Genomic DNA, 26,193 nt, shown 5'->3' on the forward strand with positions numbered 1-26,193 from the left:
TATCAGGGCCGCCTGGGTGGCTCAGTTGGTTAACCATCCAACTCTTGATTTTGGCTCAGGTCATGATCTCAGGGTCCTGGGATGGAGCCCCACGTTGGGCTCTGCGCTCAGTGGGGAGTCTGCTTCTCCCTCTCACTCTCCTTCTGTGCTCTCTCTCTCCCCTCTCAAATAAATCAATAAAATCTTAAAAAAAAAAAAAGAACTACAGTCAACGAGTATATAAAAAGACACTTTAGGGGCGCCTGGGTGGCTCAGTTGGTTAAGCGTCTGCCTTCGGCTCAGGTCATGATCTCAGGGTCCTGGGATCGAGCCCCGCATCGGGCTCCCTGCTCCGTGGAAAGCCTGCTTCCCCCTCTTCCACTCCCCCTGCTTGTGTTCCCTCTCTCGCTGTGTCTTCCTCTGTCAAATAAATAAATAAAATCTTTTTAAAAATAAATAAATAAATAAATAAAATAAAAGACACTTTACATCACTAGGGAAATATAAATTAAAATAATGATAATTAACAATTATTCGTAAAAATTAGTAGTATCCAGTATGTTAACAAGGTTAAGGAGAAAGTTTTGTTTTGTTTTGTTTTAAATATCAGCTTTTTGAGGTATCACACACATGCCACTCCACTTCCCCACCCCTGGGGAACCACTAATCTGTTTCTTTGGATTTGCTTATTCAGAAACAAGCACTCTTACACAAAGTTAATGAGTATATTAACTTGTAGATTTTCTGTAAGACATGTCCTTTGATCCCCACGATACTAATTCAAGGAATCTGCTCTTCAGAAATAATACCATAAAGGGCGCCTGGGTGGCTCAGTTGGTTAAGCGACTGCTTTCGGCTCAGGTCATGATCCTGGAGTCCCTGGATCGAGTCCCGCATCGGGCTCTCTGCTCGGCAGGGAGCCTGCTTCTCCCTCTGACCCTCCCCCCCCTCATGTGCTCTTTCTCTTTCTCTCTGTCTCAAATAAATAAAATCTTTAAAAAAAAAAAAAAAGAAAGAACACCATAAGCACATAAAGATAAACATGCAAGAATGAATGCTAAAGCCGTTTGGAATAAGTCTAAATGACCATCAAAAAAGTAAAGCGTAAATAAATTTGTACATACATACACAGGTTCTCAACAGAAGAAAGAAAGAATACAAGACATGCCACCATTCTGAGGTGGTAGAATAAAACAAAGCCCATGGGAGTGAAATTCTATCCCTGATTGGAGAATGAAGCCTAAGTTTTTGTACTCGACAGGCGAGCAAAGCTCTCCACCCTCTCCCATAACCATACCTTAGAAGACAGGAAAATGGATAGAAAGCACCACTCAAACACTCAAAGGTAGCCTGGAGTGGAAGATAACAGGTCCCATGTGGGAAGGTTGGCAAGGAGATGTACCTAGGCTAAACTATGTCAGAGCAAATATGAAGTCTGTCAGAACTATCCACATCAAGCATGAACAAGATAAAAAGGAATGACACAGCAACAATGCATCATATAAAAGTGTATAAAAATAAAAGGAACAAAGAAGGCAGAGACAATTAAAGAATCTGATCTAGAAGAACGCATAAGCCAAGAAAGGGAATAATACTTTCCAAGAGTGGTTTGAGAAATAAGATTAAGAATTTAATAAAATAAAACTCAAAAGATGAGATAAAACAAGAGATTGAGAAGAAAAGGGAGCTTGAGGGGTGCCTGGGTGGCTCACATGGTTAAGCGTCTGCCTCCGGCTCGGGTCGTGATCCCGGGGTCCTGGGATCGAGTCCCGCATCGGGCTCCCTGCTGAACGGGGAGGCTGCTTCTCCCTCTACCTCTGCCTCTCTCTCTCTTTCTCTCTCTGACTCTCATGAATAAATAAATAAAACATTAAAAAAAGAAAAAAGAAAAAGGGAGCTTGAGAAGTTAAGACAAAAATAGAACAAAAGTAATACCATTATACATCTAACACTCAAACATTATAAACATCAAAAAACACCAGGAGAGGGGCGCCTGGGTGGCTCAGTCCGTTAAGCAGCTGCCTTCAGCTCAGGTCATGATCCTGGGGTCTTGGGATCGAGCCCCGCATCTGGCTCCCTGCTCAGCGGAGAGCCTGTTTCTCCCTCTCCATCTGCCTGTCACTCTGCCTACTTGTGCTCTCTCTCTGTCAAATAAATAAAATCTTTAAAAAAACAAAACAAAACAAAAAACACCAGGAGAAAGGCAAAAACTGAACTACTATTATGTTGGAAAATCTTGACTTAATCCAATGTATGCATTAGAAAAAGACTAAAGCAAACTGAAGACACAAAGGGAGGACAGTTATCCACAATATAAAAATTAAAGCTCAAATGAAACAAAAAATAGCATTAAGGAATAGAATCTGCAGACTGAAAGGCATACCATATAACAGGAAAAAAAAAATGGTAATAACAATTGACGTTAAGACACAGCCTGGTTAAGTCACTGAACCTGAAACATAACCAAAGAATTTTTCCATTTAATCCACAGAACCTATTCAAGTTTCATCAACTATCTAAATGATGTCCTCATTAGCAAAAAAGATCTAGTACAGGATCACTTGTTATATTTAATTACCAATCTCTCAAGACTCCTTCAATCTGGAATAGTCTCTCAGTGTACACAACTTTTTTACTTTCATGCTTGAGATTTGAAAATCAAAGGTTACTGGGACGCCTGGGTGACTCAGTTAAACATCTGACTCCTGATTTCAGCTCAGGTCGTTATCTCGGAGTCCTGGGATCAAGCCCCACGTTGGGGTCCATGTTCAGCAGGGAGTCTGCTCCCTCCCTGGCTCATATTCTCTCTCTCAAATAAGTAAATAAATCTTGAAAGAAAGAAAAAGAAAGAAAGAGGAAGAAAGAGAAAGAAAAAGAAAGAAAGAAAGAAAGAAAGAAAGAAAGAAAGAAAGAAAGAAAGAAAGAAAGAAAGAAAGAAAGAAAGAAAGAAATCAGAGGTCACTTATTTGTAGAATGTCCCTTAATTTACCTGAGGCCTCCTCATGATTAGATACAGAGTATGCATCCTTGGCAAAAGTATAATATTAGTGATGCTGTGTTCTTCTCATTGCATCCTATCAGGTAATAAATACACATTTTCTATTTGTCCCATTGCTGGTAATGTTAACCCTTATCACTGCAGTAAGGTGCTGTCTGCCAGGTTCCTCCACTATAAAGTTGTCTCTGCTCCTTTTACAATTAGTAATTATGTTGTGGGTATGAACTTTAACTCCATAAATAACTTGTTACTCTGCAAACTTCACCCGTTTCAGCATCTGTGGTAGACCAATGGCCCCCCAGAAGATATCCACCTCCTAACCTCTGGAACCTGTGAATGGGACAACAAGGGACTTTGCAAATGTGATTAAGTTAAGGACTGAAATGTCAAGATTATCCTGGATCCTCTGCTAGGCCCTAAAAGCAACCACATGTATCCCTGTAAGAGGGAGGCAGATCTGACACAGACAGGAGGCAATGGGTCCATGGAGGCAGAGACTGGACTGACGCGTGAAAAGCCAAGGAATGCTAACAACCACCAGAAGCTGGAAGAGGAAAAGAATGGATCCTTCTCTAGAGCTTCCAGAGGGAGCATGCCCCTGTCAACACCATGATCTCAGCCCAGTGAAACTGATTTCAACTTCTGACCTCCAGGCGAATAACTTCTGCTTCTCCCTCTCCCACTCCCCTGCTTGTCCTCTCTGTCAAATAAATAAAATATATTTTTTTAATTTTTTAAAAGATTTTATTTATTTGAGAGAAAGAGCGAGTGAGAGAGAGAGAGAGCTCATGAGCAGGGGGAGAGGGAGAAGCAGGCTTCCCGCTGAGCAGGGAGCCCGATGCGGGGCTCGATCCCAGGACCCTGAGATCATGACCTGAGCTGAAGGCAGACGCTTGACCGACTGAGCCACCCAGGTGCCCCCAAATAAAATCTTTAAAACCACCACCACCAAGTTTGTGTTCCTTTGTTAGAGCAGCCACAGCCCCCACTGACGTTCCCTGCATAAACTAACCCTGTGCTGGTTACCAAAGGGCGATTTTCTTTTTTTTTTTTTCTTTGTATTTTTTTTTTATTCTTATGTTAATCCCCATACATTACATCATTAGTTTTAGATGTAGGGTTCCATGATTCATTGTTTGTGCACAACACCCAGTGCTCCATGCAGAATGTGCCCTCCTCAATACCCACCACCAGGCTAACCCATCCTCCCACCCGCCTCCCGTCTAGAACCCTCAGTTTGTTTTTCAGAGTCCATCGTCTCTCATGGTTCGTCTACCCCTCCGATTTCCCCCGCTTCACTCTTACCCTCCCGCTACCTTCTTCTTCTTCTTCTTCTTTTTTTTTTTTCTTAACATATATTGCATTATTTGTTTCAGAGGTACAGATCTGAGATTCAACAGTCTTGCACAATTCACAGCGCTTACCAGAGCACATACCCTCCCCAGTGTCTATCACCCAGTCACCCCATCCCTCCCACCCCACCCCCCACTCCAGCAACCCTCAGTTTGATTCCTGCGATTAAGAATTCCTCATATCAGTGAGATCATATGATACATGTCTTTCTCTTTTTGACTTATTTCACTCAACATAATACTCTCCAGTTCCATCCACGTCGTTGCAAATGGCAAGATCTCATTCCTTTTGATGGCTGCATAATATTCCATTGTATATATATACCACCTCGTCTTTATCCATTCATCTGTCGATGGACATCTGGGCTTTTTCCATAGTTTGGCTATTGTGGACATTGCTCCTATAAACATCTGGGAGCAGGTGCCCCTTAAGATCACTACATTTGTATCTTTGGGGTAAATACCCAGTAGTGCAATTGCTGGATCATAGGGTAGCTCTATTTTCAACTTTTTGAGGAACCTCCATACTGTTTTCCAGAGTGGCTGCACCAGCTTGCATTCCCCCAACAGTGTAGGAGGGTTCCCAAAGGGCGATTTTCTAATTCCGTCATTCCTTCCACATTTGTTAGATGGCACTCTATCTTAAGAAAAACCCCATGTATTCATTTATTCACTATGGACTTATGAACTCCTATTGTATTTAACAGGTTCCCGTCTTTATTATGGTTTATAAATTGCCTTAGATTTGACAAGTGTAAGATTCTGCAAGCCAGTTTTTCTGTCCTTCTGACAGGATCCCATCTCCCTTTGAGCCCTTCCTTACCATCTGACACATTAAGATATTCCAAGCCTGTAACAAGCCATCCTCCAAGAAGCCCTAGTTCTTTCGAGTGTGCAATGGCATTCAGAAACCAAGATCTGGTGCTAGGGGGGCTCAGAGCTACTGGGGTGTTGCTGCTCCAAAGCCCTCTCAGGAGAGAGATCTAGGGAACACACACACCCCCCACACAAGGTATGTATACTCATACACCAACCAGATCTGAGCAGACATTTTTCCAAAGAAGACATAAAGCTAGCTAACAGGTACATGAAAAGATACTTCACATCATTAATCAGGGAAATGCAAATCAAAACCACAACGAGATATCACTTCACATCTGTTAGAATGGTTATTATTCAAAAGACTAGAAATAACACATGTTGGCAAGGATATGGAGAAAAGGGAACCCTTGTGCACTGTTGGTGGAAATGTGAATTGGTGTGGCCACTATGGAAAACAGTATGGAGATTCCTCAAAAAATTAAAAATCAAACTACCATAAGATCCAGCAATTCCACTTCTGGGTATTCATCCGAAGAAAACAAAAGTACTAACTCGAAAAGATCTATGCACCCCCATGTTCACTGCAGCACTATTTACAAGAGTCAGCATATGGAAACAACTTAAATGTCCACCAATAGATAAATGGATAGAGAAATTGTGACACAGAGCCACCTGGGTGGCTCAGTTGGTTAAGCATCTGCCTTCGGCTCAGGTCATGATCCTGGGTCCTAGGATCGAGTCCCTCTCCCTCTGCCCCTCCCCCCTGCTCATGGCATGCTCTCTCTCTAATAAATAAATAAATAAATACTTTTAAAAAAGGAAATTCTCTCTCACACACACAATATTATTCAGCCATAAAAAAGAATGGAGTCTTGCCATTTGTGAAAATATGGATGGACTTCCAGGGCATTATGCTAAGTCAGACAGAGAAGGGCAATTACCCTATGATCTCTCTTATATGTGGAAATAAATAACAAGCTCATAGATACAGAGAACAAACACACTGGTGGTTGTTAAAGGCGAAGGAGTAAGAGGTGGGAGAAATGGGAGAACTATTTTTGTATTTAGCTTAAATAAACTGAGTTAAAATAAGATATAATAAAACAAGGTAAAAAAGAACTATTGATTGACTGACTGATTTAGTAGGCTCCACACCCAGCATGGAGCCCAACATAGGGCTCAAACTCACAACCCTGAGTCAAGACCTGAGCTGAGATCAAGAGTCAGACACTCAACCGACTGAGCCACCTGGGCACTCCAGTAAAATATAATTTTAAGACCCCAAACTAAATGTTTATATCTATATCTATCTATCTATTAAAAACCTTGAGTTTACTCTGAAACCTTCAATTATAATCCAGAATCACAGACCTCTCCCTTGGCTAGCTCCCAGAGCCTTCAACATATTTATTAGATCAATTCCCCTCATAGGTAATCAATCTCCTGTCACCACCTGCCACTGCTATACACATGGACACTATCCTCTAAATGCTCAAATTCCAAACCCAGTTCTAAGACCACTACCACCCTATTACAAACAAGCACCCTCCTCTCCCCCCAACAACCTGTTGCTGTGCCGGATCCCCACAACACCCCCAGATTCCTTCATCCCTTGCTCAGGATCCAACAGCCATACAGACTCTTGCCTCACCCTACTCAGGCTCTGACAACCCATTCTGGACTGTAGCCACCCTCTCCCCATGTGTTCTCCTTACCTGGTCTCCAACCCCCTGTCCAGCCCACAAAGATACCTTCCTCACTTTGGGCTAACACCTGGTTCCGGGCCATCACCACCGCCACCACCACCCCTCCCTTGTAAACATCTATCTTGCTTGGCCCCACCTAATGGCTGTGGACTGAATTACTCAGGAAGGAAGAGAGCAGTAACAATATATATATTGTCATTCCACTATCAAAATTATTTCTATTTATCCACCAATTATTGATAAATACACACTGTGAGATATCGGGAATGATGCTCACTAAATCATAATATGGTTATTTCTGGGTTGTATGAATTTTAGACAATTTTTTCCTTTTTTGTACCTTTTATTGCACTGCTTGAATCGATGATTCTGTGTGTCATTTTTATTAAAATACTCATATTCCCTAAAAATTTGAATACACAAAGAGGTACAAATATATTCTAAGAAGCACTGGTGAAAAATTTTAAATAGTGAAATGCTATATAATATTAAATGTTAACTATATTATGGTAAATCTATACAATGACATACTAAGTAATATATGACATAGAGGGGGGACGCCTGGGTGGCTCAGTCGGTTAAGCATCTGCCTTTGGCTCAGGTCATAATCCCAGGGTTCCGGGATCGAGTCCCGTATCGGGCTCCTTGCTCAGCAGGGAGCCTGCTTCTTCCTCTGCCTACTCTGCCTGCCACCCCCCCCCCGCCAAATTTTATATATATATATGACATAGAGGTTTATCTAGGGACATGTAAAAACGACCACTATTAAAAAAAAGAGTATTATAAAACCATATTATGAATTTTTTAAAGGAAAATACAAATTTGTAAGTACTTACATTTATAGAAAAATTCTGGAAGGATAACAGCAAGATTTTTAAGAATAGTTATTTGTAGGCAGTCAAATTACAGTTATTTTTGTGTGTGAGTTTTGTTGTTGTTGTTGTTGTTGTTGTTGTTTTAAGTAAGCTCCACACCCAATGTGGGGCTAGAACTCACAACCCTAAAACCCTTCTTCATTTGAGTTTTATAATTTATGTATATATTACTTGTATAATAAAAGTTGTTTTACAAAACACAATGACAAGGACACAAAATTCTGTCAGGGTGAAGATCCTACTACACGATATAGAGAACTGTCAACCTAGAATTCTACACCTAGTTAAACTCATTTAACTGAGAATGAAACAGACATTTTTAGATGACAGATTTTTATCATTCACAAACCTTCCGTATAAGAGCTGCTAAAAGAGGGGCGCCTGGGTGGCTCAGTCGGTTAAGCGTCTGCCTTCAGCTCAGGTCGTGATCCCAGGGTGCTGGGATCAAGCCCCGCATCGGGCTCCCTGCTCAGCTGGGAGCCTGCCTCTCCCTCTCCCATTCCCCCGCTTGTGTTCCCTCTCTCACTGTGTCTCTCTCTGTCAGATAAATAAATAAAATCTAAAAAAAAAAAAAAAAAAAAGAGCTGCTAAAAGATACTCTTCAGGAAAATGAGAACTGAACTAAAAAGAAAGGAGTGTGATAAAGGAGACAAAGGGAGACTCTATGGGTAAGTCTAAGTAATTGCTGTCTATATAGAGAATATACTAATTCAAGGAAATAAAAACAAAGTTGAGCTAAAACACTGAACATTGACCATTTTGAGACCTTTGCTTTATTTGAGAGGATTGTAAAAATACAGACCTATTTTAGAATATCTGTTAATTCACATATGGGGTTTTTTAAATGTGAGAATATCCGCAAAACAAAACAAAAACACAGCACAAATATATTTCAAACCAGTAGAGGAAAAAAAAATTAAGGAAAAAATCAATCCAAGGCAAGAAAAAATAAAGCAAAAACATGGTAAAAACACAAAAATTAGAAAAAAAAAATCAATAATAAATTAAGCAGCATAAACTCACCAACTAAATCTCAAACTGATTTCTAAAATCATATGCTGTTTATAAAAGACATCCAAGGTTAAGAACAGAGAAGCTGAAAGTTAAAAGAAGGACAACGATACAGCAAACAAATATAAAGCAAAACTACAGATAATACTGTAACATACACTGACATACCCTTCTTAAGAGGGGAATTCTCGCTACATTTGTTTCCCATGTGTTCTGTGATTGGAAATAAAAAGCTTAAAAGCCTCTCCCCCACAAAAAATGTCCTATTTTAGCAACAGTTACCCAGAAATAACAGTGCTGCTCACCACTGCACCTCGAGCGTGTAGCATCTGTCAGTACTCAGCATACTCTATATAGGCTGAATAAAGTTTACCATGAAACATTCAAGATGGCAAAAAAGGGGCAGCCTTACATAATTAATTACATCAGTTTTGCTCTTATAAGTAACCCCTTTTGATTAACACATACTTCAAAAGAGAATCTTAAAAACAGTGCTTCTGAAGAAATTAGAAATAAAAGTTCTGCATTCTGCTTTAATCTCCTGCTTTGAAATTTCCAATCTGTTTCCATATTTCTCTTCCTTTGGTGCCATGTTTTAGTCACCCGAGTTCAAATCTCATGTAAATTCTTAGCTGAAAGCTCATCATCGTCTTTGATTCCTACATGAATTTTGGCATCCAATGGATTTCTCTGTTGAAAAATTAGTCCCCATTCTACAACACAATAAAACCAAAGAAAACCCCCCAAAACAAAGAAAAACACCACATACCTTCCATCTTTCAGAGTGTTAACAATGAATCGGTTAATCTGGCAAATACAATTGCTAGACAATTGTTCCTCCTCAACCAGAGGGTTCAACTGTGTTGCCAACATGAAAGCTGAAAAGCACAGAGATTACTTTAGTCCCCACAACATTTCAGTCATGACAATCTGAAAGCTGATCACACCTGGACTAGCAAAGGAAAACAATGCCTTGAATATGTTCCTGAAATTAAAACGACTCAGATTCTGCATAGTGAAAAACAATATAATTTACTGCGTTAAACATCTGCTGGTACTTTGAAATGTATTTCTTAAAGGACCCAAAATAATTTTTCCATCATTCAGGTTTCATGACAAAGACTAAAAAGTCTTTTCTATCTTCTTCACCTTGTGACTAGAGATAGCAAGCAATATTCTGCAAATTCTCTTTCTCCCTTGTAAAGTTTACAACACAGAAATAAATCCCCCAAAAGGCAAGTATAGGACAGCTAACCCATTATATTCACTAAATGTCAATACCATCCTGAGGGAAATTAATCAAAGAAAACAGAGCACCAGTTAGAGAAAATTAATTAAGCCAAGTGGCAGCTTTCCACTAGATCTAGTCTATTGTTAGAATGCTCTCTGCCGGGCGCCTGGGTGGCTCAGTCGGTTGGGCGTCTGCCTTCGGCGCAGGTCATGATCCCAGAGTCCGGGGATCAAGTCCCACATCGGGCTCCCTGCTCAGCAGGAAGCCTGCTTCTCCCTCTCCCACTCCCCCGCTTGTGTTCCTGCTCTCGCTGTCTCTGTCTCTGTCAAATAAATAAATAAATAAAATCTTAAAAAAAAAAAAAAAAAAAAAGAATGCTCTCTGCCAGCCATAATTCTGTGTGAATGAAGTACACGGCCAAGCAAATGTACATTTCCGAAATGCCCCAAATTACTGCAAAAGTGCTGGGTGTTCTTTTATTATTTAAATGCAAATTCCTAGATTTATACACCATACTTACAGGAGAGAGTGTTCAATCCATCACTCATAAGCAGTCGATAACGGGGTGGACTATTCCCTGTAATAATGGGACGGATGTTCTAGGATAGAAAACTTGATTCATTAGTCGGGTTGTCTTCCCAGTCCCAGGGATAAGTAAACTTAAGTGGCAGGAGAGTGGGTTTGCCATTAGTTCAACAAACACTGAACTGCTCGCCCATTCTCTTGACACCTAAATCTAAGCAAAAGAAAATTGTATTTGATGATTTTCCAACCACCGTCTCTGTATTAACATTATTAAACACAACATAGTTGAGAATAAAATGAGTTTCAATTCTCTTCTGTTCTCTCTCAACTCAAATTTGATTAAAAATTAATTTTAAAAAAGATATGACAAGGCACCTAATATATATAAGGAGCTACATAGAAAACACATTAAAAATACAAAATGGAAAAAAAATATCCTTGCTCTGAAGGGGCTTAGAAATGAGGTGGAGACAGAGGCAAAGAGACATAGAGAGTTACGCACATGACATGGGGACACAGCCAAGACGTTTATCACAACTTGAAGGAAATCAGAAGCAGTTCTCCAAAGGAAGTAAAGTACATAAACAGAGCTTTAAGATGAGTGGCAGTGAGTTTGGGAGTAACAGGGAGATCATTAGGCCTATGTCTCAGAATCTGCAGGTATGATCCAGGATGCTGCTTCTATGCATTTTTTAAATTCCCACTAAAATTTGAGAACCCTGTAAATGAATGATAGGGTTAATGAAGAATTTTAAGCAGATATGTTCACTGCAGGCCCACGTAAGGCAGATTTGAGCAAGACAAACCTCAGGGCAGGAAGAAAAGGAGGCAGTGGTAATGATGGGTAGCACTACAGTATCCATCAATTGTGGAAAGAACAGAAAGGCAAAGCCTTGGCTAGCATAATATTGGGGGGGGGAAGGCCTGCTTCCTCTCTTAGGGTTACAACAAGACTGTCCTATTTTTTGGGATGAGGGAGAGAATTTCTTAAAGTGGACGAATCTGTGTGTGCTTCATCAAATGTAATTTGTAATTACATAAAAGTTTTTAAAATGTGTGACATAAAATATTCGAAGGTACTCACGATGACTTGGAGGATGGGTTTTATGGATGTATCTCCTTGTTGCATTATGACCTGAAAGAGTAAAAACAGAATGAGATATACATTCAAATCATGACCAAAATCTGACATATTTTTACAGTTTGGTATTTGGAATAAACTACAGATAACATTATTAAAGAGGCTTTTTGGAGCTTATCATTTGAAAATCCAGTTTAAGTTATATCACTATAGACAAATCATAAAATCATAAAAGTGGGATACATGCGGGGTGCATGGGTTGCTCAGTTGTTAAGTGGCTGCCTTCGGCTCAGGTCATGATCCCAGGGTCCTGGGATCCAGCCCCGCACCAAGCTCCCTGCTCAGCAGGAGGCCTGCTTCTCCCTCTCCCACTCCCCCTGCTTGTATTCCCTCTCTTGCTGTGTCACTCTCTGTCAAATAAATAAATTAAAAAAAAAAAAAAGTGGTATACATGCTTACCCACAAGGATATACTTACTACATCCAAAATAAAGGCATCACATATATACTCATTATTCAGAACAGCGCATTAATTTGACTATAGTGCCCATTAATAGAGAATTAGATAAGTACAGTAAATCCTTAGAGTATTATGCAGCCTTAAAAAGATGTTTATAGGGGCACCTGAGTGCCTCAGTCATTGAGTGTCTGCCTTTGGCTCAGGTCATGATCCCAGGGTCCTGGGATCGGGCCCCGCATCGGGCTCCCTGCTCGGTGGGAAGCCTGCTTCTCCCTCTCCCACTCCCTCTGCTTGTGTTCCCTCTTTCGCTGTGTCTCTCTCAAAAAAAAAGATGTTTATATAATACTGGTTGCCTCTTGTGAAAGAACTGAGGAGTGGGGGCCACATGTGGGAGGCAGACCTCATACTGAATCTTCTTTTTACACCTTTTGAATTTTAAAACTCTTGACTCTATTAGCAATTATGAAAATAATATCTAAAAAAAGGGGCGCCTGGGTGGCTCAGTTAGTTAAGCATCTGACTCTTGACTTTGGCTCAGGTCGTGATCTCAGGGTTGTGATGTGGAGCCCTACATCAGGCTCCACACTAAGATTCTTTCCCCTTTTCCTTCTCCCTCTGCCCCTACCCCCCAAATAATAATATCTAAAAAAACAAAAAAACAAAAAAACACCAGAATATCAATCAGGCTTTTAGTTTGTGTTTAAAAAGCCATCATTTAAAGGTAACCATCAGGGGGTGCCTGGATAGCGCAGCCGGTTAAGCATCAGGCTCTTGGTTTCGGCTCGGGGCTTGGACCATGATCTCGGGGTCTTGGGATCAGGCCCTGCGTGGGGCTCCTCACTCAGCACAGAGTCTGCTTAGGTTTCCCTCTCCCTCTGCCCCTCCTCCCCACTCTTGTACATGCACTCTCTCTCTTTCTCTCTCTCAGTAAAGGTAACCATCAGAAAAACTAACAGCAGTGAAGACTGGTTCTCTGGCCTCTAATTTTGCCCATGCTGAAATAAATGGTACAGGGGCGCCTGGGTGGCTCAGTTGTCAAGCGTCTGCCTTCGGCTCAGGTCATGATCCCAGGGTCCTGGGATCGAGCCCCACATCGGGCTCCCTGCTCGGCAGGGGGCCTGCTTCTCCCTCTCCCACTCTCCCTGCTTATATTCCTTCTCTCGCTGTCTCTCTGTCAAATAAATAAATAAAATCTTTTTTAAAAAAAATGAAATAAATGGTACCAGACTAGCTCTTCCAACCACCAACTAAAAAACTGGACAAAAATATATAACTGTTTTCCAATACAGGACAACAGGTAGAGAAAGACTGATCACTGAAATGATGGGAACCCTGATTATCCTGGCTTTTGGCACAGAGGCACTTTTAGACCACAGCATGGACGAGGGAACCCAAGAAGAACGTGGTAGCCCTACTGAGCACAGATCAAAGTTCAGGGAGGTGAGTTAGCTGGATTTCATGGATGCAGAGTACCAGAGATGAGGGAGCTACACAGAGAAGGAGCTTCAATAACCTACACAGAGATTCCTTTGAGTCTCTGGCTGAATTCTGAGTTGTGCATACACAGAATGAGACTCTACAAGGCCAGGCAAAGAGTAAATATTAGAGAGCTATAAACTGAAAAATTAGTGGAGCTCACACAGGCTGGAATACAGATGAGTTCTAACCAGCCTCAAGACAGAAAACTCAATAAACATCTGCTGCATTCAGCAGAAAATCCCAGAAAGGGCATGCTTTAGAAACAGAACTGAACTAGACCAAAGTAAAAGCTATTCTAGACCCATTCCAGTCTCTGAGGGATTAGCTGATTTGCAAGTAAATTAACAGTCTGCCAAAACAACTCAATATTCTTTTTTAAGATTTATTTATTTATTTGAGAGAGAACGCGAGCGTGCGCAGGCACGCAGGCACAGTGGGAGGGGCAGAGGGAGAGGTTCTCAAACAGATTCCAAGCTGAGTGTGGAGCCCAACACAGGGCTCGATCTCATGACCTGAGCCGAAACCAAGAGTCAGACGCTTAACCAACTGCACCACCCAGGTGCCCCACAACTTACTATTCTTTAAAGAAATTTTAAAATACTCTATGTAACAGTATGGGAAGTAGGCAAAAAGTACTTTCACTGCACATCGGAGTACTGGCTGTCACTCCAAGGAAAAGCATTTGTGCAGTTGAGTTGTGAGTTGAACCAACTGCTTTTTTACACAACACCATTTTTACTTGCAAGGCCAAATGACAGACTGGCTATTCAAACTTCAGAATTTAGTAAATATTTTCTCAAAAATAAGGTGAACCTGTTTTCAAGGAAAACGAAAGTTACCGCCAATTATACAAGGGTTTTTTAGTGAAAATCAGAACTTTTGAAAACTTCTATTCGCCAACAATGAGCTTTACAGCTTCTCAATGCTTACAAACTTTTCTGATTAGTGAGATTAATAAACATGAATTTTTGTTATATAATGAAACACCAATATTTGGAAGATCTGCATAATGCAATGAGCCAGCATTTTCCAAATGACCAATGTATGACATTATGAATAATGCATAGGCAAAAGATCCATTCAAAATGCAAGACAGACCAATCCTTTTTTTTTTTTAATTTGAGAGCGAGAGAGAGCAAGCATAAGCGGGAGGAAGGGCAGAAGGAGAGGGAGAAGCAGACTCCCTGCTGATCAGGGAGCCCAACACAGGGCTAGATCCCTGGGATCATGACCTGAGCAGAAGGCAGACGCTTAATCGACTGAGCCTCCCAGGTGCCCCAAGATAGACCAATTTTAGGGCGCCTGGGTGGCTCAGTTGGTTAAGCGACTCCCGTCGGCTCAGGTCATGATCCTGGAGTCCCAGGATCGAGTCCCATATCAGGCTCCCTGCTCGGCGGGGAGCCTGCTTCTCCCTCTGACCCTCCTCCCTCTCATGCTCTCTGTCTCTCATTCTCTCTCTCTCAAATAAATAAATAAAATCTTTAAAAAAAAAAAAAAAGATAGACCAATTTTACATTCCAACTAACCTTTAAGAAACTACCATTTGTTGAGTTTGATATAGTATTACAGAAAAGCTTTATCTATTCACAACCATTTCTGACACTGCATGTGTGGGTTTTCCACATGAAGCAACTCTCTGTAGATACCAAGTGGGTGTCCTACAAATCAATTCTGACACTAGAGTTAGTGTAGACCCCATAGGTTAGAGGCTCAGTCCCACAAGACCTCCCTTGCTTACTTCAGATACCAACCTCAAGTGGTGGGTCCTTAGGATGCCCACACTTTTGCCTTCTTGCCTACAAATTGGGGGTTCCTATGACCCCCTCCTCAGGCTCAAAGAACTCAGGGAATTACTTTACTGGTTTATTATAAAAGATATTATAAAGGATACAAATGAACCACCAGATGAAGAGGTACATAGGGCAAGGTCTGGAAGGGTACTGAGCATAGGAATTTCTGTCCCTGTGTGGAGTTTGGGGTATGTGACCCTCCTGGCACGTAGATGTGTTCACCAACCTTGGAAGCTCTCTGATTCCTGCTGTTCAGGGGCTTTCTGAAGGTCCCATTACATAGGCACGATTGATTAAATCACTGGCCATTGGTGACTAGATCAATCTCCTGACTCTCTGGGGGACAGTGGCAGGGCAGGGGGGAGTTTAGGGTTGAAAGTTCCAACCCTTTCTTTTTTTTTTTAAGATTTGTTTGAGAGAGAGCGCGCATGAGCGTGCGCGCATTAGCATGAGTGTGAGGGGTAGAGGGAAAGGGAGAGAGAATCTCAAGCAGACTCTGCACTGAGTGCAGAGCTGGACGTGGGGCTTGATCCCAGGACCCTGAGATCATGACCTGAGCTGAAACCAAGAGTCAGATGCTCAACTGACTACACCACTCAGGTGCCCCAAGACTAAATATATGTTTCTTATTATATTACAATATTACAATATCACAAGGATCAAAAAAAGAAGCCTGAAATATTAAAATACTCCCTCTTTTTCCAACTACATACCTGAGGCCAGATTTCCTTTATATAGATCACCCCCCCAAAAAATATCAATATACCAAATGCAGAAGCTGATATGAAAATCTAGCTGCCATATCTTCTAAAGCCAGATGCTAAAGCAATGTGCAAAAATGTAAAACAATATCAATTTTCTATTTGTTTTGAAATATATAGCTGTTTTTCACAAAACATTTATGTTAGCAGTTTATTATTATCTTAAATGTATAAATATTTTTATAAAATATCTGTTATAATTTCAAATATGGTAAGGTAGATATCTCACAAAAAAAAAGTTATTGGGGGTAGAGGGGCAATGATTTTTTAAGAGTATTCTGAGATTGGGGTGCCTGAGTGGCTCAGTCTGTCAAGCTCTTGATTTTGGCTCAGGCCCGCGTCAGGCTCAGGGGCACGGGGCATGGGGCACTGGGCATGGAGTCTGCTCGAGATGCTCTCCCTCTGTCCCTCACCCTGCTTGAGCACACGCTCACTCTCTCTCTGTCTCTCTCTAAGTAAATAGATAAAACCTTTAAATAAAAAGAGTATTCTAAGATCAAAATGTTTGATGTTGAGTGTAGCATAACATACAGAGTTGTCCAATTGCTGTGTTATACATCTGAAACTAAGATAATGTTGTGTATCCACTGTACTTAATAAAAAAAAAAGAGAGAGAGAAAAACTGCGTTTTAGACTAAATATTTGTGTCTCCCCTCCCCCAATTCATATGTTGAAGCCCTAACCCCCAGTGTGATGGGAGCCTTTGGAGGTACTTAGATTTTTTTTTTTTTAAAGATTTTATTTATTTATTTGCCAGAGAGAGAGAGAGAGAGAGAGTACAAGAAGGGGGAGGGGCAGGCAAAGGGAGAAGCAGGCTCCCCACTGAGCCAGGAGCCCAATGTGGGACTCAAACCCAGGACCCTGGGATCATGACCTGAGCCGAAGGCAGACGCTTAACCATCTGAGCCACCCAGGCACCCCTGGAGGTACTTAGTTGTAATGAGGTCATGAGGATGAAGACCCCATATCAGAATTATTGCCCTTAGAGGAGGAACAGACAGCAGAGCCCTCTCTTCCCACAAAGATGCAGTCACGTGAGCACACAGTGAGATGGCAGCTTCCAGCCAGGAACACAGCCCCCACCCAGAACTGAATCTGCTGGCACCTCAATCTCAGATTTCCCGGCCTCTATGAGAACTAAATCTGTTGTTTGCACCACCCAGTCTATTTTATAATAGTAGTCCGAACTAAGATGAAGTGCTCTAAAGCAATCCTTTAAAAAGTAAAGCAAAGAATACAGCTAATAAATCAATAGTGGAAATAAATTCAAATCATAAAAAATACTCAATCCAGAAGTCAGGAAAAGCTAAACAACAACAAACAGATGGGAAAAGCAGCAAAATGAAAAATTTAAACCTAAACATGTAACTATATTAAGTGTAAATGGTTCAAGTACTCCAATTTAAAGGCAGAAACTATCAGAATGAATAAGATCCAACTATTTGCTGTCTACAAGAAATGTACTTCAAATATAGAGAGGTTAAAAATGAAACATTGAAAAAAGATGTATTATTACTGGCAGGCAAAGAAGGCTTCAGGACAAGGAATATTACCAGAGATAAAAAAGGACATTTCATAATAATGGGGTTGATTCCTGAAGAAGACACAATGATAAATATATGCACCTAATAACAAAGTTTCAAAATACATGAAGCAAAACCCTACAGAATTAAAAGGAGAAATAGAGAAGTTCACCATTATAATTGGTGGTTTCAGCACTCTTCTTTCAGTTAATGATAGGGCAAATAGACAAAAAATATACGTAGAACAATATGAAAGATTAAACTATCAACCAACTTGACCTAATTAGATAATCTAACAATTGCAGAATACACAGTCTTTTAAGTGCACCTATAACATTTTCATCAAGATTCCATATGCTGGGAAATAAAACAAGTCTCAATACATGTTAAAAGACTGAATTCAGAGAGTATGTTATTTGACCACACTGGAATTAAACTAAAAATCCTAACAATAGGATATCTAGAAAACTTCCAAATACTTGGAAATTAAACAGTAAACTCTTTTTTTTTTTTTAAGTAATCTCTATACCCAACTTGGGGCTTGAACTCACAACTCAGAGATCAAGAGTCGCATGCTCTACCTATTGAGCCAGCAAGGCACCTTGTAAACAATAAACTTCTAAATAACCCATCTTTTGCAAAGAAATCACAAGAGAAAATAGGAAGTATTATTAAAAGAATGAAAATGAAAATACAATCTATCTAAATGTATGGGACTCACTAGAGAAATGCTTAGAGGGAAAATTAAAGCTTTAAATGCTTAAAGAAGGGGCGCCTGGGTGGCTCAGTCGTTGAGTGTCTGTCTGCCTTTGGCTCAGGTCATGATCCCAGGGTCCTGGGGTCAAGCCCCACATCGGGCTCCCTGCTCCGTGGGAAGCCTGCTTCTCCCTCTCCCACTCCCCCTGCTTGTGTTCCCTCTCTCGCTGTGTCTCTGTCAAATAAATAAATAAAATCTTAAAAAAATAAAATGCTTAAAGAAAAAAGGTCCAAAATCAATTATCTAAGCTTCCACCATAAGAAGCCAGAAAAAGAATAAACTCAAGCATGTAGAAGGAAGGAATGAAAGAAAGAGCAAAAATCAATAAAATAGAAAATGAATAAACAGGAAAAAACAATTGAACCAAAAGCTGGATCTTTGAAAAGATCAACAAAATTGATAAACCTCTAACTAGTCTGATAAAGAAAAAGAAAACAAATATTCTCAATATCAGAAATGCAAAATGCAAAAAAAAAAAGAAATGAAAAATGCATCACAATAATTCACATATATATTAGATTATACATACATGAGATAATAAGGGAATATTAGGAACAACTTTATTAAAAAAACTTAGATTAAATGGGTAAGTCCCTTGAAAAACACAAATTATCAAAACTAACATGCAAAATGTGGAGAATCTAGACAGTACTATATCCATTAAAGAAACTGAATTTATAATTTAAAATATTCCAAGAGAGATAACACTAGGTCCAGCTGGCTTTATTGGTAAATTTTGTCTAACGTGTAAAGACAAAAAAATATCAATCTTGCATAAACTATGTCAGGCAACAGAGGAGAACACTTTCCAACTCATTTTATGATGTTAGGTTTACCTCATAGAAAAAACAAAGTCATTCTAAAAAAGAAAACTAACTGGGGCGTCTGGGTGGCTCAGTCATTAGGTGTCTGCCTTCAGCTCAGGTCATGAACCCAGGGTCCTGGGATTGAGCCCCGCATCGGGCTCCCTGCTCGGTGGGAAGCCTGCTTCTCCCTCAGCCACTCCCCCTGCTTGTGCTCCCTTTCTCACTGTATCTCTTTCTGTTTAAAAAGAAAAGAAAAGAAAAGAAAAGAAAAAGAAAAAGAAAAAGAAAAAAGAAAACTACAGACCTATATACAACTCATGAATGTAGATGCAAAATACCACTATACATTCACCAGGATAAACTTAAAAAGACTGATAAAACTAAGTGTTGGCAAGGATATGGAGCAACTAGAATTCTCACAATCACTTTGGAAAACAGTTTAGCAATTTCTTATATTCACTTAACATATAACCCAGCAATTACACTCCTAGGCATTTATCCCAGAGAAGTGAAAATATATTTCCATAAAAAGACGTGTACATAAATGTTCATACCATCTTCACTCATAATAGCCAAAAAATGAAAATAACCCAAACGTTTAACAGTACCAGGTCAATTAAACAAATTGTGTTTATTCACACAATAGAGTACTACGCAGAAATAAAAGGTGCAAACTACTGAAACGACAGAGATAAATCTCAAAAAACATTTTGCTGAGACAAAGAAGCCAGATACAAGTTTACATCAAGTTTCAGAATAGTCAAAACTAACCTTTAGAGATAAAAACCAGAAGTCAAAACTCTGGTTTACCTAGGCTGGAAGAAGGACTAGGGAAGGAACAGGAGATTGGAATGGTGTATACATTTGCCAAAGCTCATCAAACTGAAAACATCTTGATGAGTTTTTATTATATACATTTATTATATACATTACAGTTTTTATTAAGTGTAAATCACACTGAATTTCAGTAAAGGTGATTTTTTTAAGTTCCTAGGGAACAGAACTTGGGCAGGGTGGAGCAAAAAGTCAGTAATTTCTTTCTTTTTTTTTTTTTTAAGATTTTATTTATTTTTTAGAGAGCGAGCGAGAGAGAAAGAGCATGAGAGGGGAGAGGGTCAGAGGGAGAAGCAGGCTCCCCGCTGAGCCGGGAGCCTGATGTGGGACTCGATCCCAGAACCCTGGGATCATGACCTGAGCCGAAGGCAGACACTTTACCATCTGAGCCACCCAGGCGCCCAAAAAGTCAGTAATTTCTTAAAACACCTTTCTGTTCTATTTGATTTTAAAACCACATGCATGTATTAATTTATTATTCTTTTTAATTTGTGTCATCATAAAGTGATTATAAGATTAAATCTTCTGGGTAATACAACATGATATGTACACTTAAGACAAAATTCCCTTAAACTTTCCAAATTAACATTACCTATAAAAACACAAAGTAGGGGCGCCTGGGTGGCTCAGTTGGTTGGGCGACTGCCTTCGGCTCAGGTCATGATCCCAGGGTCCTGGGATCGAGTCCCGCATCGGGCTCCCTGCTCGGCGGGGAGCCTGCTTCTCCCTCTGACCCTCCTCCCTCTCATGCTGTCTCTCATTCTCTCTCTCTCAAATAAATAAATAAACTCTTTAAAAAAGAAAACAAAAACAAAGTAAACCCAATTTAAAAAATGGGCAAAAGACTTTAGAATAGACATTTTCCAAAGAAGACCTACAGATGGCCAATAGATAGAATCCTCAACATCACTAATCATCATGCAAATGCAAACCAAAACCAAAGATTGAGTATTATCAAAAAGACAAAAAGTATGAAGTGTTGGCAAAGATGTGGATGAAAGGGAACCCTTGTACACTGTTGGTGGGGAACATAAATTGGTGCAGCCACTATGGAAAACAGTATGGAGGGTCCTCAAAAAATTAAAAATCAAAACCACCATATGATCCAGCAATTCAACTTCCGGGTATGTACCTGAAGAAAACCAAAACACCAATTCAGAGATATATGAACCCTATGTGCACGGCAGCATTACTTATAATATCCAAGATTAAGAAGCAACCTAAGTGTCCATAAAGAGATGAACGGATAAAGACACACACACACACGCAGGAGTATTACTCAACCATAAAAAAGAATGAAATCTTACCATTTGTGACAACATAGATGGACCTAGACAGTATTATGCTAAATGAAATAAGCTTGACAGAGAAGACAAATAACATGATTTCATGTTGAATCTATAAAACAAAACAAAACAGAAACAAACTCATAGATACAGGAAACAAACTATTAGTTATAAAAGTGGGGAGTGACTGGGGGTGCAGGTGAAATGGGTGAAGGGAATTAAGAGGTTCAGGCTTGGAGCGCCTGGGTGGCTCAGCTGGTTAAGCATCTGCCTTTGGCTCAGGTTGAAATCTCACGGTCCTGGGATCAAGCCTCATATTGGGCTCCCTGCTCAGCAGGAAGCCTGCTTCTCCCTCTCCCTCTCCCTCTCCCTGCCGCTTCCCCTGCTTGTGCTCTCTGTCAAATAAATAAATAAAATCCTTAAAAAAAAAAAAAAAAAAAAAGAGGTTTAGGCTTCCAGATATAAAATAAATGGGTCATGGGGATGTAATGCACAACACAGGGAACTTAGTAACAATGTAATAACTTTGTGCGGTAACAGACAGTAACCAGATTTATTATGGGGATCATTTCCTAATGTATAAAAATACCAAATCACTATGATGAACACCTGAAACTAATAGAATACTGTATGTCAATTATACTTCAATTAAAGAAATACAAAGCAACAGAATGTAATAGTCAAGGGCACATGCATTCAAATCTTCACCTCACTGACAAATTATTTAACTTCTCTGCACTTTAATTTCTTCATCTGTGAGATGCAGGTAATTATGAAAATCTACCTTACAGGATTACTGTAAGTACTGACTATTATAGATAAAGTATCTGGCACATTGGAAAAGGCAAAAATATTAGTTCCTTTCCCTTTTCTTTATATTACCCAATAAATTAAGATACAAATGCTATTTATTCGATTTACCACAATACTTCCATGCATAATCTCTTTTATGATATTAGCTCTTGCCCCAAATGCCTCTACTATTTGTGTTAGTTGCTTACCCTTTGGGCCTGTGTCTTTTGAACTAAAATGATACTACTTGCTTTAGCTGATGATAATCAGAGTTGGCAAAGGTTCTCCACACTGTCACCACAAACACAAAAATTTTCTTTGTCATTTATGAATAAAACTTAATACTTGACCTAACCCTGGAAATATGTTTCCAAAGTTTTGAATATAGCAGAAACCAAGCAATCAAATTATTAACACCATAATCATTCTTTCTAAAAGTGAAGAACAAAAAAATAATAAAAATAAATATAAATAAATAAAAGTGAAGAACAATTCTTAATTTGTCTTAAAGGCACAAGGTGGGGCGCCTGGGTGGCTTAGTCACACGCTCTTGCTCTCTCTCTCTTAACTTTTCTTTTTTTTAAGATTTTATTTCTTTATTCATCAGAGACAGAGAGCACAAGCAGGGGAAGCAGCAGGCAGAGGGAGAAGCAGGCTTCCCACTGAGCAAGGAGCCCGATGTGGGCCTTGATGCCTGAACCTCAGGATCATGACCTGAGCCAAAGGTAGACAGACACTCAACCCACTAAGCCGCCCAAGCATCCCAATAAATCTTTTTTTTTTTTTTTTAAGCACAAGGTAGCAGCTATAAGTAAATGAGAACTACAATTTTCAATCACTTCTCAGGTTTAATTGTTCCTAATTTATTCAAATAGTCACTCCACTCTGCCAACTGTTCTTCCCCATTCATCTCTGTCCCTTTCTTTTCACTGCCTCAAATGCAACTAGCAAATATTTACTGGATACCTAAAACTTGCCAGCACTGCTCCAGATATTTAGGAGACTATTTTGAGCAAAAAAAGATGTAATTTCAGGCCTCAAAGAATCTACATCCAGTGGGGAAGACAGAAAGTAACTAATATTAGTCAAATAAAAAGTAAATAAGTATAAAATTACATCTGTGATTATTAATAAGAGATAACATATACTGAGCATTTACTGTGTATCAGGCATGGACTAAGCACTTTAAATGTAATAGCTCACCTAATTCCCCACTAACCCTAGGCAATAGGTACCAGGTATCATTACCCTCATTTTACAGAAGAGAAAAGGCAAAGTTTAGTATCTTGCCCAAAGTCACACAGCTAATAAGTGAACAAGCAGGAATTAGGGTCTCAAAATAAAGGGAATTAGGCTAGTAAGTCAAGGAAGGCTTCTCTGAAGAACTAACTGAGCTGAAATTTGAAGATTGTTGGCCAGGGAGGGGAGAGTGAAGAACTACACAGGGAGATGGGAAAAGAATGTGCAAGAGTATGGAATATACCAGGAATTTAAATTTAAAAAAAAGAAAAAAGACACAAAGAAATGGAAAGACATTCCATGCTCGTGGGTTAGAGGAATAAATATTGTTAAAATGTCTATACTACCCAAAGCAATCTACACATTTAATGTAATCCCTATCAAAATGCCAATAACATTTTTCACAGAACTAGAATAATCCTAAAATTTGCAAGGAACCACAAAAGACCTCAAATAGCTAAAGCAATCTTGAAAAAGAAAAACCAGAGGCATCACAATTCCAGACTTCAAGTTATATTACAAAGCCATAGTCATCAAAACAGTATGGTACTGGCACAAAAATAGACACACAAATCAATGAAACAAAACAGAAAACCCAGAAATAAACCCACAATTATATGGTCAGTTAATCTTCAATGAAGGAGGAAAAGAATATACAATGGGAAAAAGACAGTCTTCAACAAATGGTTTTGGAAAAACTGAACAGCAACATGCAAAAGAATGAAACTGGACCACTTCCTTACACCATACACAAACACAAACTCAAAATGAATTAAAGATCTAAATGTGAGACCTGAACCATAAGAATCCTAGAAGACAGCAGAGGCAGTAATTTCTCTGACATCAGCCATAGCAACATCTTTCTGGATAGGTCTCCCAAGACAGGGGAAATAAAAGCAAAAATAAACTCCTGGGACCACATCAAAATAAAAAGCTCTTGCACAGCAAAGTAAACAGTCAACAAAACCAAAAGACAATCTAGTGAATGGGAGAAGATATTTGAAAATGACAGATCTGATAAAGGCTTAGTATCCAAAATATATAAAGAACTGCTACAACTCAACACCCAAAACACAAATAACCCAATTAAAAAATGGACAGAACAGGGCGCCTGGGTGGCTCAGTTGGTTGAGCGACTGCCTTCGGCTCAGGTCATGATCCTGGAGTCCCGGGATCGAGTCCCGCATCGGGCTCCCTGCTCGGCAGGGAGTCTGCTTTGCCCTCTGACCCTATCCCCTCTCATGTGTTCTCTCTCATTCTCTCTCTCTCAAAATAAATAAATAAAATCTTTAAAAAAAAAAATGGACAGAACACATTAACAGACATTTCTCCAAAGAAGACATACAGATGGCCAACACACATGCAAAAATGTTCAACATGAATCATCAGGGAAATGCATATCAAAACTACAATGAGATATCACTTTACACCTATCAGAATGGCTAAAATCAACAACACAAGAAACAAGTGTTGGCAAGGATGATGTGAAAAAGGAACCCTCGTGCACTGTTGGTGGGAATGCAAACAGGTGCAAAAACAGTATGGAGGCTCCTCAAAAAGTTAAAAATAGAACTGCCTTAGGATCCATTAATTGCACTATTGGGTAGTTTCCCAAAAATATGAAAACACTAATTCAAAAGGATACATGCACCCCATGTTTGTTGCAGCATTATTTACAATAGCCAAATTATGGAAGCAGCCCAAGTGTCCACTGGTAGATGAATGGATAACGAAGATATGTTACATATATACGATAGAATATTATTCAGCCATAACAAAGAATGAAATCTTGCCATTTGTAACAACATGGATGGAGCTAGAGAGTATAATGCTAAGCAAAGTCAGTCAGTCAGAGAGACAAATCCCATATGCTTTCATTCATACGTGGAATTTAAGAAACAAAACAAATGAGCAAAGGAGAAAAAGGGAGAGAGAGACAAACCAAGAAACGGACTCTTAACTATAGAGAACTGATGGTTACCAGAGAGAGGTGGGTGGGGGGATGGGGGAAATAGGCGAAGGGGATTAAAGAGTACACTTTTCATGAGCCCTGAGTAATGTACAGAATTGCTGAATCACTATATTGTACACTATATTGTACTCCCACAGTTGCTAGACCCTGATAGCTCTGCTGCTAACCATACAGAACACTGTATGTTAACTATACTGGAGTTAAAATTTAAAAAATAAAAAAACAACAACAAAAAGGCTGGAAAGGAAGAGAGAACAAGTGGGAATATGCAGTGATGGGAAGGTGTGTGGGCGTGGGAGGGGAGGTTATGCTGGGTGGAAGTCGGTAGTCCAGGCAAGAAACAATGGTGCCAGAGTGGAAGAAGAGAAGTAGATGGATTTAAGAGGTATGTGTGGAGGTAAAACACCAGATTGGGTGATGGACTGAACATCTAAGGTGATGGAAGTTTGCAGGAAGAATGATTCCACAGTTTCTGGCTAGCATATCTTAATGGATAATGGTGCCATTCATCGAGATAGGGAACACCAAGAGGCCCAAACTTAGTAAAATAACGGATTTGCTTTGGGGCATGTTGAATATAAAATGCCTTTGAGGTATCAGGTAGGCAGACACATTACAGAGGTTTATCTTTCAGAATAAAGGTGGCTCCGGACAAAAAAATGTGTGAGCAACTGACATAGTTGGTAATGGGATTGTCCTGGTAGAAGAGGGCCTAAAACATAACCTTGAGTAAACAAAAACTGACAATGAGGGACCGGCAAATAAAACGAGGAAAGCCAAGCCAAGCCATAGAAGCCAAAAGAGAGTGTTATAAAAAGAAGTAATGCTCAAAACTGCTCAAAAGAAGTAACTCTCAAACACTACTGAGAATTCTGGTTAAGTTAAAAGCTGAAAAGTGTCTGTTAGATTTAACGA

At 39.8% G+C, this 26,193-nt stretch overlaps 1 protein-coding gene across 1 annotated transcript in view; it reads right to left on the reverse strand.

The window, feature by feature from the left end:
- The window catches only part of RPA1 (replication protein A1), a 74,689-nt gene that overhangs the window by 47,915 nt on the left and 581 nt on the right, over positions 1–26,193 (reverse strand). Inside the window, exons 2-4 of the mRNA XM_035027565.1 lie at positions 11,584–11,634; positions 10,495–10,573; positions 9,513–9,621 (exon numbers count right to left, since the gene is read on the reverse strand). Of these exons, the coding sequence (XP_034883456.1) occupies positions 9,513–9,621; positions 10,495–10,573; positions 11,584–11,634 (239 nt within the window). The remainder of the gene's footprint in view (positions 1–9,512; positions 9,622–10,494; positions 10,574–11,583; positions 11,635–26,193) is intronic.

This window comes from Mirounga leonina, unplaced genomic scaffold, assembly GCF_011800145.1.
Source record: "Mirounga leonina isolate KUSES-001 unplaced genomic scaffold, KU_Mleo_1.0 Mir_200, whole genome shotgun sequence".
NCBI classification, from domain to species: domain Eukaryota; kingdom Metazoa; phylum Chordata; class Mammalia; order Carnivora; family Phocidae; genus Mirounga; species Mirounga leonina.